Below are 18,856 nucleotides of genomic sequence, written 5' to 3' on the forward strand. Positions count from 1 at the left end.
CTCAAGCTGTCCAGGCAGCAGATTAATACATCACATCATCAAGTAGATTGTAATTCGAAGGTTTTAGTGAGTTCAGTCACCTTGCATCGCCACACTTGGTTGAGGTTGGCTAGGCTTCCACAGGAAACTAGAGCCCATATTAACGACCTGCCATTTGACAGGCAAGGTCTGTTTAATGTTAAGATTGATGATGCCTTAGACTCGGTACAGAAGGCCAATATCACTGCACGCTGCATGGGCTTCTTACTGCAGTAGCCATCCTGACAATGCCATTGGTTCCAATCTTCTACCACTCAATATCAGACTTACTGGCCAGCATCAACTCAACAACATCAGCAGCAACAATTTCAAGCAGGTGGGTCTAGGAAGTCTTTCCCATTGCTGAATTTTCGCAATTACTGCAGGAAACCAGACAATAGGAGCAAACAGTGCCTTTGACTTACCTCCTGCCATCCATCGTCATTTATTGACTCAAATGCCCCTTTTTGGGACGTGCCTCTCCACATAACATCCAGCTTGGAGCAATGTCACATTGGATTCCCAGGTCTTCGCCATAGTCCATAGGAGCTACCAGATCGAATTCAATACTCTCCCTCCTCTTGGTACCATGCAGGTGACTGCTCCATCTCCAGTCCTCCATGCCAAGTCCAGAAACTCCTTGAGAAAGGAGCAATCTGACATGTTCCCGTCTTCTGCATGGTTTTTACTTGAGGTATTTCATGGTACCAAAGAAGGATGGAGGGCATTGGCCAGTCATGGACCTTTGACAACTGAACTGGTTCATTTCACCCAGGAAGTGCCGTACGGTGTACCTGGCATCTATTCTCCCTCTCCTCTCATGAGGAGATTGGTTCACGTCTATCGACCTCAAAGAGACCCATCAACACTACCTGTGCTTTGCCATTGGTACTGACACCTTCCAGTTCCAGGTACTGCCCTTCAGTCTTGCCACCACCCCAAGGATATTCACCAAATGCATGGCGGTGGTGTGTTTCCATCTGCGACTGCAAAAAGTCTATCCGTACATTGACAACTGGCTACTGGTAGCATCAACAAGGACTCAAGTCCTTCGTTCGATAGGGGTGACTTGCAATCTCCTGCAAGAGTTGGGACGTTATATCAGTGCTGACAGGTCTCACTTTCTGCCAACACAGAGCATAACGTTCTTAGGGGCACTGTTGGACTCTCAACTTGGCTGGGCTTTCCTACCTGACACCAGGGTGGAAGTGCTGTCATTGTTGGCAGTAGACTTGCTCACAAGCAACTCCACTATGGCGGACAAGATCCAACACCCACTGGGTTTCACGGCGGCAACAATGGTGGTTATACAACATGCTTGATTCTGGATGAGAGGCCTTCAGAACTGGTTCATCCACTGTTTCAGTACAGACCTCAATGCCCAGTGAGTAGGGATGTCAGAGAATTCCGCGACGGATCTCGGTGAGGCCGAATGCCAGTGCATTCAGCCCCCCGAAATCCGTCGCGGAATAAAGCCCCGCCCCCCCAACCCACGAAAGGCACACAGGACCAAGTCCCCTCCGCCCCCACCCCATGAAAGGCGTGCGAAACGGAGCACTTACCTGCTCCCGTCCACGCTGCTTTGCGAATGGCGGCCGTCCTGGCCGCCATTCGCTTCCTCCTCTTCCTAGCCATGATAGGCTATGTAAATACTTACGTAGCCTATCACGGCTAACGCAGGGACGCCATTTACGTCCCTGCGGAGGCCGTGATAGGCTACGTATTTACATAGCCTATCACGGCAGCGGGGGGGAAACCCCAGCGTACGCAAATGGTGGCGGCTACTGCCATTTGCGTACGCTGGGTTTTTTTCCCCCTGCCATGATAGGCTACGTAAGCATTTACGTAGCCTATCACGGCAGGGGGGGGAAACCCCAGCGTACGCAAATGGCGGCGGCTACCGCCATTTGCATACGCTGGGGTTTTTTTTCCCCTGCCATGATAGGCTACGTAAGCATTTATGTAGCCTATCACGGCTCAATACAAGGACGCAAATGGCGGCGGCTATGACAGCCGCCATTTGCGTCCCTGTAGGGCTGCCCAGTGGCCGGATGTCCAGCTGCGGGCGGCCGGAGCCAGCCGGCAGCTCCACGGCTTGGCCGCGGAGCGGAGCCAGCCAGGCAGGATTCCGGGGGCAGGGACGGAGCACTTCACCCCCCCATTGAGGATTCCGGGGGGAGGGATGGAGCACCTCCCCCCTACCGCGGATGCCCCTGCGTGGAGCCAGGTAACAGATTTGTACATCCCTCCCAGTGAGTCAGGCTTGTTTTTTCCTCTAAACAGAAGGACTCTCTTCAATGGTGGCCAGTACCAAATATTCTCATCTGTGGCATGCCATTCCTTCAGCCCTCCCCATCCCTAGTGGTGACTACAGATGCATCACTCTCAGGATGGGGAGCTCGCTGTCAGGGTCTCACAGTGCATGGATCATAGTTGACCAGCGAAGCCATTCACCATATCAATGTCCTGGAACTAAGGGCAGTGGAAAAGGCACTTGGTGCATTCAAACTGGACCTGGTGGGCAGACTGGTCCAGGTGACTTTGGACAACACCACTGTCATTGTGTACTTGAACAAGCAGGGAGGTACCAAGTTGCTTCCACTTTTTGCCCTTACACTCCAGATTTTCAATTGGTGCATACCCCATCAAATCGGGGTATGCACCAATCCACATCACTAGTGTTGACAATGTGCTGGCAGACCAGGTCAGTCAGACAGAGGACAGTCTGACCTCCCATGAATGGGAACTGGACTGTCCTCAACAACCTTTTCCAAAACTAGGGAAGACCAGAGATCAATCTTTTTGCCACACTGGAGAATGCAGTGTGCCCAACTTTCGGCAGCAGAGCAGGCCAAGGCCATGAATTGACAGGCAATGCCTTTGTGTTTCAATGTACAGGGGCACTATTTTACCTTTTTCCTCCCTTTCCATTGATAACCAGAGTCCTGGTGAAGATTGCGGTGGATGGCACTGAGTGTATCCTCATCATGCTATACTGGCCATGCCAGCCTGGCTTCGCCCTGTTACTTCGAATGGCAAAAGGTCAGTATTGATGGCTTCCACAACACCTGCCCCTTCTCACCAGGGGGAGGGGCTGGATCAGACACCTCGATCGATGAACTCTCCGCATGACAGCATGGAGGATCAGGTGACAGACACCACTGTAGTTCCGGCTGGGGTTCAATGGATCTTCGATGCTGCACATAAACCTTCTATGCAGATTTCCTACCCCAGGAAATGGACTGCTTTTTCTGATTTTGCTCGTAAGCAAGGTTTTCACCTGCATCAGTGTTCCTTACACCAAATTCTCCAGTTTCTTTGATCCCTTTTTGAGAAAGGACTCAAATTGTCATCTCTTAGGGTTTACCTTTCCACTGTTTCTGCTTTTCATCCTCCTGTTGAGGGATTTTCATTGTTCTCGCATCCAACAGTGAAAAGGTTTTTAAAAGGGATAAGTAACCTAACACCGCCAGTCTGCTCTACGGTACTGAGCTGGAGCCTTTCTGTGGTGCTTAAGGCATTTTTATTGAAGGCTTTTGAACTGCTGCTGACTACAGACTACTCGTGGGAAGTAGCATTTCTGGTGGCCATTACATCTGCACGCCATGCTAGTGAGCTCTGTGCACTCAGAGTAGACTACTAGCCTCATCTCATCTTTCATGGAGATAAAGTGGTGCTCAGACTAGGGATGTCTGGATTTTGTGAAATCTGTCCCGTGTGTGTTTTGTGGATTGTGCAGTGTCATTTGTTCCACTGTCCATTCACAGACTGATTTTTTTAAAAAAAATTCGTTATGCAGAAGAATAATTCCATAAGAGGGTTCACAACAATTTATGTAATTTATGTTAGCATGTAACGTTTAGTGTATTATCCCCCATTCCATTCAACTTTTTCCCACATATATTTTCCGGTTTCAGCAGAAACTTGCATAAATTTTGGGAAACTAAAAAAAAAAAATACAATCCACAAGTCCACATACTCCACACAGCCGGAGGAGGTCCACAGCAGTTTCTACAGATTGGATTCTTAGAAATCTGAACTCGTTTTAGCCTGTCTCACATTTCTCCACCATCCCTAACTCAGACCTGACCTCGCCTTTTACGTAAAGTTGTGTCTGAGTTTCATTTAAATCAGGACCTGCGTTCTTTGCTTCTCTTTCTACACCTTTGGAATCAACTATGCGTATGCTTAGATGTTTGATACACTTTGGCTTTTTATAAATCGAGGACTGAACAATTTAGACTGTCACCCTGTCTCTTTGTACATTACAGAGGCAAAAGAAAAGGCCAGCCTCTTTCAATTCAGTGCTTCACCTCCTGGGTCATGAAAACTATCAAGCTATTGTATGAGCTGGCTGGACTCAAACTGTTTGCCCCAGACTGAGCTCATTCTACTCATGTGGTAGTGACATCACTTGGGTTCAACAGGGAGGTTGCCAGCCCTGAACTGTGCTATGCTGCAACCTGGTCAACACAGTCTACTTTTGTGAAACACTATAGACTGACTGTCAGGGCTAGAGCTGACTATGCTTTTGGTTGTGCTGTCATCTCATCTGTTTTGTAACTGGACACCAACCCTCCTCCATATAAGTTAGCTTGCTATTTGCCCATATGTGTGATGCATAGAGACCACAAAGAAGAAAGACAGGTTGCTACCTGTAACTATAGTTCTTTGAGTGGTCATCTATGCATTCACACAACCCACCTGCCGTCCACTCTTCAGTGTCATACTCAAGTTTGATGTCATACTGGAGGTATTCATTTGTAAAATTTTCTCTCAGTTACGAGGCCACAATGTCAGTCTCAAGGAACTGAGGGAATAAGTGGGAACCTGCTAGGGACATGCACAGTGGAGGGAGGGTTTCCACCCAAATTCCTCATCTAAGGAATTTCTAAAATTGAGGCTGTGTGCAGGTGGAGAGCCCATATGTGTGAATGCATAGATGACCACTCAAAGAACTACAGTTACAGGTAGCAACCTGTCTTTCCTAAAATGCCTTGCAAACAAGAAGTTCTTCACCTGGTGCCATAAAGACCATAATGTAGGCACCAGGCAAGCCTCTTGGGAAGGGCATTCCATAAACAGGGCACCACCACTAAAAAGGCCCTCTTTCTTGTAGCCACCTGCCTCGCCTCATTGGAGGGGGCACCTGAAGAAGGGCCTCCGATAATGACTTTATGGGTCCAGGTGGGTAAATATGGAAGCAGATGCCATTTAGGGCTTTAAAGGATAAAACCAGCACTTTGAATTGGGCTCAGAAATGGACTGGCAGCCGGTGCGGATGGCAAAGTCCTGGCAAAATGTGACTGAACAATCCCCAATAACAATTTAGTCACCCTGTTTGGGATTAGCTGAAGTTTCTGGACTATTTTCAAAGGCAGCCCCATGTACATGTATTGCAGTAATCCAAATGGGAAGTTGCAAGACTATGACTAATTGTCACAAGGCTACCTCTGTCTGGGTAGGGTCATGGCTGATAGTGATAAAAGGTGCTCCAACCCACCAAGGCCACCTATACCTCTAGTGACACTGATAGACTTGAGTACACCTAAGGTATGTACTTGTTCCTTTAGGGAGACTGAAGCCCAGAACATGGTAAACACCATTCAGACAGACAGACAAACCACCCACAAATGGTATCTTCATCCTGTCTGGATAGTTTTTCGAACCTCATCCAGTCCGTTACCTTGCCCAAGTAAAGGTTCAAAACATTCCGCTGCCTCACCTGCATTAGATGAAAAGGATAGAGCTCAGTGTCCGCATATTGATGACATGTCAGCCCATATCCCTGGATAACCTCCCAAGAGTTTCATGTAGATGTTGGAAAGCATGGGGGATAGAATAGAGCTCTGTAGAACCCTATAGCATGACTGGCAAAGGCAGAGCAATAATCCCCCAGCACCACCTTCTGGAATCAACCATCCAAGTAGGATTGAAACCACTGCAATACAGTGCCTCCACATTCCAACTCAGACAGCCTATCCAGACTCAGACAGCCTATCTATGGTCAATGATATCGAAAGCCACTGAGAGGTCTAAGAGAACCGACTGAGTTGCACTCCCCCTGTCCTTCCTTTGGAAAAAGGAATCTCACAGGGTGACCAAGGACATTTCTGTTCCAAAACCATTCCTGAAGCCAGACCGAAATGGATCCAGAAAATCAGTTTCCAGAAAATGAGTTTCATCCAAGAGTGCCTGGAGTTGATCAATGAGCACTTTCTCGAGCACCTTGCCCAGGACGGGGATGTTGGCAACTGGCCTATAATTGGTATCAAGAGTGGTTTCAGTTGATTAGCTTTCTTCAGGAGTGAACTTGACCAAGCACCTTGTCTGCATCCTCAGGAACCAACAACTGAAATTCATCCAGAATAATTGGACCAGAAGGTAATCTGGACACCTACACTACTGGAATTGCATTAACTATGAAGTCCAAGTCATGACAGATGTGAACAACTTTACCTTCAAAGTGTCTCACAAACTTGTCACAGCATGCCACTGAGATGCAACCAACTCTCTCTCTCTCTTTCTCTCTCTCTCTGGACCAGACTGTAAAAGGCCCCTCACCATCCAGAAAAGCTCCACTGCACAACTCTGTGAAGATGCAATGGAGGTGGGAAACAAATCCCTTCCTCGGTTGTTGTAATTTTTCTGTCTGTTTTTTCCAAGTTATATGGACATACAGTACTTAAATCTTCCAGGCAACCCCTTGTAACTGGACCACAATCGTTGTTATGTCTGAAGCCTTTAAATATTTTGATTTCTCTCTGTTTTCTAAAATCTCAAATATGCTTTCTTTTCTGTCTATGCTGGCTTATTAAAATATATAGTTTATTTTACTTAGCTCTAAATAAGAGTCAGTGGATTGTCCCTAAGACATGGTGACTCTCTGATGCACTTTGCATCACACAAACCTAATCCCAGAGCCCAATTAATTTAAGTCATCCTTGACCACCTGGTGTATTCCAGATGTTTTGGACTACTACTGGGACCCATGCTGGCTGGGGTTGATGGGAATTGAAGTCGAAAACTTCTGGAGGGCAACAGTTTGGGTAAGGTTCATTTTAGTGTTTCTGTTACAGCCAAATTGAGAAAATTACCTTTATTATTAATGAGGAAGGAGAAAGGAATTTATTATCTCTAAATTATAGATTAAAAAAATGAATACATTGTTGTGCTTCTCTTAGAATAGATGCACTGGAAACAAACCGCTTTTTGTCCAATGCATAGTTATGTAGCAGTGATCCATATCTAGCTGCCTTACATCTTGGATCTGAATCCTTAAGTCTGCCTGCAAGATGTTGTAGCAAGCCACAATTAGTACTTAAAATCTAGCAATTTCTTGTAGATTTTTGTTAGTTACATTGTCTTTGAAATTAAATGTTGGAGCTGGTGTCAAGGTGCGAATAGGCATTTTGCTGGGTTTCAGGAGAGGAAATGGTGTTTGAGCCATGGCATCTCCCACTGCGAATATGCATGAATTTTAACAGATTGCCATAATCTTTACAATTGCTGAGTGGGCAAAATTTAATTGGCTTTTAGAGAATATCATCTTATAATATTCTGTTTGTTGTTTGTGTCCTTTGTATACTCCATTTATATATACATAAATATTTTATATTTTCCTTGTTCAGTTTACATGTTGATTACTATTGCAAAATGTAATAATATGCTGGAGACTTCATTAAAAAATAAATAGCAACCTGAAGACACCCCATAGAACAGTTTTGCAAATTGTCTACTCTGTTTTGAATTATGAGCATCACAGATCATTTATTTATTTTTTCCACTAGTGCTTCATTTTCCCTGAACACCACAACTTAATCATATAGCAATTGTTACATTCATTTTATGCTGTTGAGATAGCGCTAATGCGCTGTTCCTCCCAAGCAGTGTTAAAAACTTTGCTGTACCATAAATCACTTCACTTCAGTTGCATTAGATTAGAGAGAGTTGGGCCAACTGTATTTACAATACACTGCTTCATAATAAAGATATACTATCCAAAAGCTTCAATCCTGCTAATGCAATAGAATTCCTTTGTTCTTTTCCCCCCTCTAACATGCCCTCAGTGAATCTTATTTTCTCCAAGTTAGCAGGCTGAGTATACCTTCTGATAACTTAATACACCACATTTTTGAACATTGTTTTATGTTATTATAGATTCATATGGTGCCCTGTGGGTGCCAGTTATATATTGTGCAGATTCTTATGGACAATCCTGTTCTAGCCTGAATTATAGACAAGAGAATTGGTTATCATGTTAAAGGTAATCTTAAGGGAAGGCAGAAAAATATGAAAGAACAATGAGTTTAGAGATGGCAGTTAACTAGTGAACTTAAGAAATATGCTTCTTGTTTGTTATTAAGCATGTGATTCCCCACCCACCCCCGCCCCAACTGGTCATCTCTCAAAGCCTTACCAAAGGCAGTTATTTTATATGAAACAAAGAAGACACTCTGGCCACAATCAACACTGAGTTAGGCACACTTAAGGCTCTCAGTTTCAATGTACTGAAGCATGCCTAACTTGTGTTGCATTGTGGCCTGTGGGTAAAAAAAAAGTATCTGAAGAATAACATGATGATTCTTTTTTTTTCTTTTTACAAAAGATATTATCCTAATAGTGCTGCGCTGCTGAGATCCCTACTGATATTGCTAGCAGTGGAGGATATGGAGTAGCTGTTAGGGCCACTTCATACATGACATTTTCCTAGACAGGTATAGAAGAATGCCCATGTGCACTACAATGGGTGAAGATCATGCACACAGCTGTTTTTTCTCCCAAATTTATTAGTGTAGGACATTTTGTAAAACTGCAATAATAAAAAACAGATATTAAAAATAAATTTCCAAACCAATGAGACAGACTGTTTCAGATTTGACAGTTAATTTTCTTTTTCTTTTACCCACAGGTCTACCCACGGATAGCGCCGGCATTTTGGCACTACCTGCGGGTAGAAGTGAGTAGCAGGCATTTGAATACTCCCACATCTATGCATTATGCTTTCTTAGTACTTATTAAAATCCTAATTTGTCCATTATTCAGAGTATACAGCTGCTATTTTAGCTGCCATTTTCTTTGGATGTAGTGTTGTACTAATTTCATATTATTTTGATTCCAGTGTAATTGCTAACCCAATTCACAAGGACACAGTTCTCATATGAAACATAACAAAACATTTCTTAAACATTATCTAAGTCTAGGTTGTGCCATACATCATGGTGATAACTTTCACCCCTATAATGAACACACTTCAACATTCATAAGAAATTCAGTTTTGAAAGATGGTTATGTAGCATGTACTACTCCACTTGACATCATTTCCCACTTCTTTTGTTCCTCAGGAGCACGAGCAGCTCAGCTATTCTTCCACAAGGTCGAAAGCTCCAAGTGTTATCGTCACAGGCCTCAAACCAGCCACCAAGTACATATTTCATATCAGAGTCAGGACTGCAACAGGATACAGTGGCTATAGCCAGAAGTTTGAATTTGAAACTGGAGATGAAAGTAAGTTTTAATCAAAGACACAAAATGGAGGCATGCATGACTGAAGTAGCATCTCTAGGCCTTACGCATCTAGACACTGGGAATATTAGATCTAAATTCCATTATTTGCACAAACTCTGTATTGAGGTTTTTAATGCACTTTAAGCAATGTAAATTGCTTATAAACAAACCCTGATCTCATAATATCCTTGTACCTTCCTGAGAGTTTTTTGCCTTCAACTTTTATTTTTGGTTCATAAGTTTTAGGAATTGGCCAGTCATGGCAAATTATCTATGCTATTCTCCAAAGGAGTCTAAAGTTTTATACTCTTGTAGGAATGTAGGCACATCCTTTTGCTCATCCAAAAGGGGTCAAGCCTTTGCAAATCAGATCAAATGCTTGTAAAGCTTTTGTGAGGTTTTGAACACTCATGAAAGGCTCGGGGGACATTCACGAAGTGCCTGCTGCTGCCATTGCCTCCCCTTTCCCTTGACCCTGCCCCCATGGACTTACCTTGGAGCAGAGCATGGGAAGGCGGGGGTGGTGGACATCCCCATGCCCTGAAAGATTGTCTTTTCTTGCTGGGGATGGGACTGAGAATACTAGTCCCAGATCACTGGAGAAAGTGATGCTATGCTCACTATTATTCTTCAGGAGCTGCGGCACAGAAAGCACATGCAGTATTAATACAAAACAAACACTATATGTCAGGGATAGGCAGTGAATGGATTAATGCCCACAAGTGCATGTTGTGTGGGCAATCACAACTTGTGAGGCGTTCATGAAATACAATTGCCCACTGTTGCTGCATGTTCTTAGAACATCCTAGAAACTCATAGTATTTCACCTAATAATAATGTGATGGAAACCAATGTGTATGTTTTATAGACTCATATAATATACAGTATGAAAGGACCTAACCAATTACTTATATAAATAAAGTCATGTCCTAAGGCAGACTGCCTTTTACCTGAAGTATACACAACAGGGGCCTAACAAGCCTTTCCTCAAAAATATTTTCTTGAAAGAAGATCCCAGTCGAAAAATGTCTCACATATAAAGGTGGAAAACAGATCTGAGAACAGTTCAATATAAGGACTAGGTTACATATTACAACTCCAACATGTAAGGCATCTTAAATAGCCTACACGTCATAGGTGCTCCACTCAGACGACTTGTGTAGAGACAATCCCTGTCCTGCAGTCAGTTTCCATGCCACCTTCATCAGCCACTAAGAAGATATCAAACTTGACATGGACATTCCACACACCATGGGGGGGCAACCCATGTAACAAGTCATTCCATACATGATGGCAGCTGTATGCAGCAGTCAGCATGGTGATTCACCTAAGAAACTCCAGGTCATGCATCACCACATAATATTTTCAAGGCTGAGTATGTAGATAACTTACACACATGTAAGCAACTGAGATTAGTTTCTTCCTTTTAATGTAAATCACCTTAGAAACATATCTACAACCCATTCATTGGAATTCTGTCAATTTAGTTTGCAAAAATGTTGAAGCAAGCCATATAGAAATTAATGAGATGTACTTCTAAGTATATGTATGTTAAGATTAGGACAACCATTGCCTTGATTCACTGTTAATGGTCCTGCATTCAAAATCAAAATCTTTTTTTTTTTAAGTTAAGTTCAGATGGACACTGATATTATTAAGCTATAAGTAAGAACTTTCTAAGAAGTATAGTTTTCTGCTTGCTTATTTCCTTAAGAGTTATAAGAGATTTTCATATAATGACAAGCTATCCAAAATACAGACCAAAAACAACAACCCTGTGTGATTGAGAAATTTGCTTACAACTCATTTGTATTTGAGATATAAGAGGAGAATTATAGACCTAAAAAGAAAAGATAGCAAAAAAACCCATTAATTAAAAAGTATATAAGGTGCATGTGAGTTTCCTTAATGAATAAAGAACTGATGATGCATTTATCTAAGCCATAAGCTCAATCAAGGGATGTAATTGAATGTGGAGTTTTGGCCTGAAGTGACAATGGAAAGTTTTAGCTTTCCTTTCATTTTGTTCATTAAGCAGTTTTAGTAGAACCATACTGTAGAACAGCCAAAAATAATAGTGTATTTAAACTTTGGGCTTTAAAAACATTGTCAATGCATCTAGGTATTACAGACTCTCAGGGTTTTACTCATATTGGATTGCAAATTGAAACAGAGTGGTTTATAACCATTTAAAGTGGTTATAAGAGCATAAGAATTGCCTTGCTTCATTAGACAACAGCCCAACTAGTCCAGTTGTCTCTCTGCAACAGTGACAACTGGAGGTGCGTTTTATAAGCCATGCCTGAAGGAGACTGACAAATGCTGGGAACAGAAAGCTATCAGATTTATGTGCAGGAAAATTACATGTACACCACATCACTGTAGATGGTTCCTGCAGTAAAAATAATGACTGTCTAGGAATCTGTTATTTCTATAAGGTTTGAATAGTTTTCACATCATTGTAAGTGTGAGACCTGACTCGCTCTATCAACGCAGGGCTCAAACTGTGCTGACCATGCGTGATCAATACTCAGTAGTTCTCTCTGATAGGGAATCTATCAGACCAAGTAGATGAAGAACATAATCTGTGGTAGACGAAGGCCTCCTTCACACTGAGATTTTATCCTGCGATTGAGATTGCTCCTTCACGGAAGTTCGTAGGCTCTTTACATGACGCCGTGACCCTGCCATGACCCTCCAGGGCATCTCCCGTACTAAATGCCCTTTGTTCCATTTTTAAATAGATCGCAGATAACAAGCTATCAAATTACCCCATTGTGTTCTGCTTCAGTTTCCTCCATGAAAAGAGTTAAAGCAGCAAGAAGAGGAGCAAGATCAGTGAAAGAAAATGGAAGACTCAGATACAGGGGGAAGGAGAGGGGGGAAAGAAAGCCAGTTAAGGAAGTCAGTTGTGATCCTGCATTTAAAACAGAAGCTCAGAAAGCCCTATTTTAAATGCAGGATTTTAGGCTGGTGTAGAGATGCCCAGAGAACATAATCTGTAATACACAGTGCAATCCTATGCATGATTACTCAGAAGCACCACTATGTTCAGTAGGGTTTACACCCAGATAAGTAGGGTTGCCACCTGTGCACACTTACAAAAGAGTAAGTCCCACTGAATGCAGTAGGACTTACTCCAAAGTAAACATGAATAGGATTGGATTGTTAGTTACTTGCCTCTCTTGCAAAAGGATCTTTTTTTCTTCCCTGCATCAATGAGAACCAGTAGTTCATAATAATTCTGCAAAAGAGGAGAGCTATGACCACTTACTTCCTAAAGAAAGATTAGTTTTACACTTTATGACTAAAAATCATTAAAACATTAGTATAATCTATACAACAAAGCAGTATACAAAGTAGAATATATTTATTTATGCTCTGGAAAAGGTTCTTTACTATTTTCTAAAGGTTCCTTGCCCTTTAGTGAGTTACTTCTGTGATATGCTTTCCCCATTTTGCTGGATGGAATGCAATCTGTGCTGCTTCAATTATTTAGGATGAAATTAGATACATCGTTACGAGGAGCAGCAGCAGGAATTTTTGGAATGGTTATTAATGGTGGTGCGTGAAGCAGAAAGAGGACTGTCTGACCCTGCAGGAGTAATAAAAAAAGTTAATTAATCAAAGAGGATGTAGTTTTTTAATATTATGTGGCTAGTCAAGAGATGTAGTAGTGCATAAAATATCTTCTGAAAATGCCCCTAAACAATAACTGGTTTACTAGGCTGATAGGATGTGGCCCCCAATAAAGTCTGATTTTACTCAACTTGCGAGATGTCTACCAAATAATGGGAATGTGTATGGAAATGTGGCTTTAACCAGGAGGATAGGAAAGCACCCTAATTGCCCCTCCTAATTAAATTTAGACCATGTTTCTTTCCCATGACTCATTTTTCCTCCCTGTCTCCATTCCTTGGTAGACCTAATTCTACTCCTCTTTCTCCTGCCATTCCATTGTGTTTCCTGACTAACAACACTTCCAAAATTCTCCTAATTTAAATCCCTTCCCAAATTTTGGAATTCCAAATTTTCTGGTCTTGTTTCCAAAGTGGAATGGATGCCTAAGAAATCCTTTTTCTCTGTTTTTAGTTGCTGTAGCTTTCAATCCCTTCAGTTCACCCATGTCTTTTCCCTCTCCTATACTACCAATATGTACATATGCATTGATAAAACACTGGGGGTGCGGGGAAGCAAGCTTGATGTGATTGCAGGTACAGTTGTATCAATATTCTCTTTGAACAAGAGCCCTTCTCTGAGTGCATCAGTGGTGGTCCCCCAGTTGTGGAACAATCCATAGGTAGGCATGCCTGGTGCCTACAGTGACATCTCTTTGGGGCCAGGCAAAGACCTTTTTGTTCACCTGGGCCTTTTAACACCTTCTGACATTTTAAAGTATTTTTAAGATTATGTACCTAAGTTTTATTTTTATAATTGATATTGACTATTACTCACTCAGACAGTGACTGATTATTCGATTTTTACCACCATGGGATTATTATAGCCCTCTTTATATATTTGTATATTTGTGCTGATGTATTTGATTTGATATTTTCATGTATTCTTTTGTTTGCATTTTAAGTCTTGTTGATTAAATTGCACATCTCTTAGGACTAAGTCAACAGGCAACTAATAAATATAAATAATAAATGTGTGCATCAGTAAAACACTGCACAGAGAGAATCTTAATGCATGTATGATTACATCAAGATTGTTTTTTGTGGCGCTTTATCAATGCACACATGTGCATCACTCAAGAGGGAGGGGAAGGCAAATGAATTGAAGGAACTGTAAGCCACATCAAGCTGCACATGCTCCAATCCCTTATTTATTGTAGGAATTGCCCCAGTTAAGCCAGAGAGTGAAAAACAGCACAGAGTAAATTTCGGGAACAATAATGGATCCAAATGGAGGATTCCTGGTAGTAGCTGTGCTGATTTGTTACTCACCACTCTATATGCCTTTATTCATTCTTTGCTTCCAGGCCTGTTAAGCATAGCAGACTTTCCCTATCCCTCAGTGTTTTTGTTGTTAGGCATGAAAATATGCCTGAGATGAGGATGGGGACTTGAGTTGTCACAAAAGCACTGATGAGTAACTAAAACTGTTTGTATGAAATTCCTGAAGATTAAGGAGGTTCTCTTCCAGATGAAAGGTTACAGGTTCCCTGAACACAGTTTATTACCTTTGCCGCCCTCTCCACTTCCTTAGCGTAACTCTCCTGCCATGCCAGGAAAGAGTTTCAAGACAAAAAGGCAGATACACTTTCACAGATTTAGAACACAATAGCTCTCTCATTTGCATGTAGACTTATGAAGGAATAAACCCAACAGACAACAGAAATGAGCCCTTTTCTAGAATCCAGCCAAACCTTACCCGTACAGTCTTCTCTATTCTCATAACTCTTTGTACTCTCCTCTTCTCACACCAACACTTTTCATCAACGTTTTCCCTGTTAATAATAATAATATAGTTCTTGAGATTACCTTGATTGGTTCTCAGAAGACCATAGCAGAGTGTTACACAAAAAAAGATTTTTGAAATCCAGACTTTACCCATGTCTCACTAGGCAGACTGATGTCTGTAATATCCTGTTATAAGTGAAACAATGGAAAAGGGAGTAACCCATTGTGGCCAAATAAATGAATTATATTCATACTCTTAGTGACATGTTGAGTAAAGTGCATAAGGCAATATGAATGTTTATTTGGAAGTCCCACTGAATGTAATGGAATGTACTCCCCAGTAGCTATGCTTAAGACTGCATCTTTAGTGTTCAGTTAGTAACCATATGATACAGTATTGAAATATATTGTATTCAGGTTATTTCATTGCCTTGGAAAAAGAGTTGTAAATAATCTCTACAACGTTTATATCAGCAAAAAATAGAAAAAGCATCACTGAGCACAACTACCAGCAGTAGCATCTTTGGGAGAGAATATATAAGATCTGTGAGAAGAAAGATGGTTATGAATACATAATGTAAAGCTGAAGGTGGCATGATTTTAAATGTCTTCTACTCTACCAGACATCTCACTGAACAACAGCAATGCAGTTTCCATTCAGTTACTTCATGAACTCTTCTCCCTGATTCAGCTAGTGGTGGTCGTACATGTGCAGCAACAGGCTTTTGTTTTCATATCTCTAGCCTGACAGGGAATTTAGCAGACAAACAGATGCTGTGCAGTTCCATTTCCTGTGCCAGCTGCCAAAGCTGTTTGCATGGAGCTCTCTTCAACAAGCAGCAATTGCATATATCATTTGTTTGGCACAAGGAGGGGCTGGATCTATTCCCCCTCCGCTTTCCTTCCCTGTCCAGCTGCTGATCAGTGCAATTGCTGCTAAGAGGCAATTCCTGCCCTCTTCAGCAGATCTGCAGGTGCAAACAGATCACGCTAATGAGATATGCAGCTCTCTGAGGTTATAGTGCCTGACACTAGATTCAAACTCACGGGCCCCAGTCTTATAAAGCCTCCATTGCACTTACTTATTCGGTTGAGCTTTTCCTCTTATTGTTGTATTGTGCAAGTAAGCATCCGCTACGCTATTTGCGTTCCCCTTATTTTCGCCGTCTTAGTCTACGTAAATGTTTACGTAGACTAAGACATGCCAAAATAAGGAACGCAAATGGCGGCGGCCATGGCCGCCACCATTTGCGTACGTGCGTTGTTGTTGTTTTTAAGTCAGCCATGATAAGCTACGTAAACGTTTACATAACCTATCACGGCTGACTGCAGGGACGCAAACGGCAGCGGCTATGGCCGCCGCCATTTGCGTCCCTGCTAGCCAGCGGCCGGATTTCCGGCTGCTGGCAGAGCCGGCCGGCGGCTCCGCAGAATCCCTGCGGAGCACAGCCGGCCGACCAGGATTCCGGGGAGGGAGGAACGGAGCGCCTCCCCTCCCACTGAGGATTCCGGGGGAGGGACGGAACGCCTCCCCCCCACCATAAACATAATCCGCAAAAGGTAAGTGCCTTTCGTACATCCCTACCGAAAGCCCATATACTAGAAAACTACAGTGTTCTCTGATCATGTAGGGCAGCAGTGGGCAACTTTATAGTCTGGGGGGCATTTTTGTCATCCCCTCCCCACATTCCCCCCACAGGCCACACTCCACAGGACACTGCACACTTTGTGGGCTGCCCGCAAATAGAATTGCAGTTTTGCCAATGAAATTTGGCAGAAAACAGCTACAGTGTGCTACCATGACCAAATTTGGCTAGAGCTGAAGCTAAATATGGTACTTTTAGCTCTCTGTAGCATGAAAGCCACCCTTTTCTTTAAAAAAGCAATGTTGTTGCTGCTGCTGCTGATGATGATGATGATGAATTCGGCAGCACAGCAGAGACTACGTATTGCCCACCCAATGTAGGGACATGAAAGCTGTTGGTATGGGGAAAAATGGAATATAGGTAATTGCTATGAGGTATTCATTGCTTACTATACTAGCATTTTGAATCTCTGCTTGCAAATTCTTTTAATGTTTCCCTCTCACGAATTTCCTGTTACATATATTAAAGATTGTCCATATATTCAACAGGATTTTATATCTAAAATGAGAATTAAATGTTACTAAATTAGATCTTTGGCACACACTTTTGAAAACATTTTTGTTTCTGTTGTTTTTAATGTCCTTTGCATCTATCTTTGTTGACAGTTAATTCCTGTCCATTAGAGCTCCAGTCCAGTCCCTACAGTTTGTAGCTATATGTCTTTCAGCTGCTCCCTTTTATCTGTTCAGCTGTCTTTCTGTCACTTTCCTATCTTTCACTCTGCTGGAGGGTCTGCGGGCTGATAGATGTCAAATTGCAATAACTAAATGTAGCTAACAGACAAAATTGAACTGGTAATAGGGTGCCAGCTCACAGATGGCTGAATGTTCACCCTGTTAAAGAAAAATCCTTGCATCCTTTAAATTATGTTCAAGTCACATTTTTTCATGCTGTACAGTGAAAGTAGGAAAAATCCTAAATTCTTGAAAAGGACTGCTGCCTCCTGCTTGCATGTGGACTGATGTGCATGGCAGCTCAGTATCAGTTCTAATGTATATTTTCTCTCGGCTGGAGAGAAAATATACATCATGTACATGATGTCTTCAAAATTTCAGTCTGAGGTTCAATATGAAATGAAGCCTAGTCATTCTGCTGGGTTTACTAGGATAGTGTTACAAGAATATTTTTTGTAGTTTAGATACAGCAAGTGTCCAGCTTGCAGGGAGGGTCTACCACTATAAGGCACTATGAGGTCCAGATTACAGGGTGTTCACTATGGATCTGGTTCACTCCAAGGATTTGGGGCAAGTCAAGTTCAACTGGAATCAATTTTCCCAAAGAGGCAGGAACAGGAATAAAACAGTACTATGGAGAGCTCCAAGTGATGCTGGGTCTGGAAGCCAGACAATCTTGCTTGTTATATTGCTCCAACAAGCAACAGGTTGTGACTAACCCTTAAGTATGGTTTTGGCTTCATTTAGGCTGGTTAGCCTTACCTTCCTGTTGACTGAGGCCTTCTTCCTTAAATGGGGCTAGTCTGTACTCTGTTTCAGCAACCTTGGATGGCAATGACAGAAGTGTCTGTGGCAAAGTCGTGTCTTTGTGGATAGAGTCCTCAGAATCTGAGGATGGTAATGCAACCTCCTCTGGACACAGGGGACCTGGTCCCTTGGGCCTTCATCAAGAACTAGGTCCTAGGGAGATGGAAATCTCATGACACCTTTCTGTCACTGAGCCCTCTCCCTGATCTGTTAACTCAGGAGCCTCATCCTTTGAGGATGAGGGGCCAGGATCCTGGAACCTGACACCAACCCACTAAGCCAAACCAGCTCATCACCCCTGTACTATGTCTGTAAGTTGTCAGGGACTTTCAGTTCTGGGGACTCCAGCAATGGGGACTTTAGCACTTCACTCTCTGCACCACTCTGGCACATTGCAGAACGAACTGCTAGTTTTCTCTCTATTGTGCTGCAGCACCATCACTGTAGAAAGCATTGGGTGGCTCTGCAGTTACCAACTCAGCAGGGTACAGGTGACACAAGGGGCTGGTAGGGTTTAACCTGGTCCTATAAAGCTCTAGACTGTGGCCTGGCTCCTCAGGATAGCTGCTTTTGGACTATCCATCTCCGCTCATCTACGTGACTGGTAGCTTGTCTCCAAACCACCAGCCCTTTCAGTGGTCATGTTTTGCAATCCTGGGCAGGGAGCAAAACCAAAAGTTTTATTGAGGGTGTAATGGGTCACCATACATGATGGCTTGTCTCCATTTGGTTTAGTGGGCCACTGGTTGCTACAGGCCCAGGATAGAGTGCCGATGTCATATTAATTCTACAAAAGAGA

The 18,856-nt window shown here is 42.7% G+C and overlaps 1 protein-coding gene across 1 annotated transcript in view; it reads left to right on the plus strand.

Annotated features, from left to right (window-relative positions):
* Positions 1–18,856, plus strand: part of EPHA6 (EPH receptor A6) — a 710,763-nt gene that overhangs the window by 500,236 nt on the left and 191,671 nt on the right. The window contains exon 7 of the mRNA XM_084843399.1: positions 9,363–9,525. Coding sequence (XP_084699525.1) covers positions 9,363–9,525 — 163 coding nt within the window. The remainder of the gene's footprint in view (positions 1–9,362; positions 9,526–18,856) is intronic.

Source organism: Heloderma suspectum, chromosome 3 (assembly GCF_057233095.1).
Source record: "Heloderma suspectum isolate Gila_16-S chromosome 3, 16-S_ref, whole genome shotgun sequence".
NCBI classification, from domain to species: Eukaryota; Metazoa; Chordata; class Lepidosauria; order Squamata; family Helodermatidae; genus Heloderma; species Heloderma suspectum.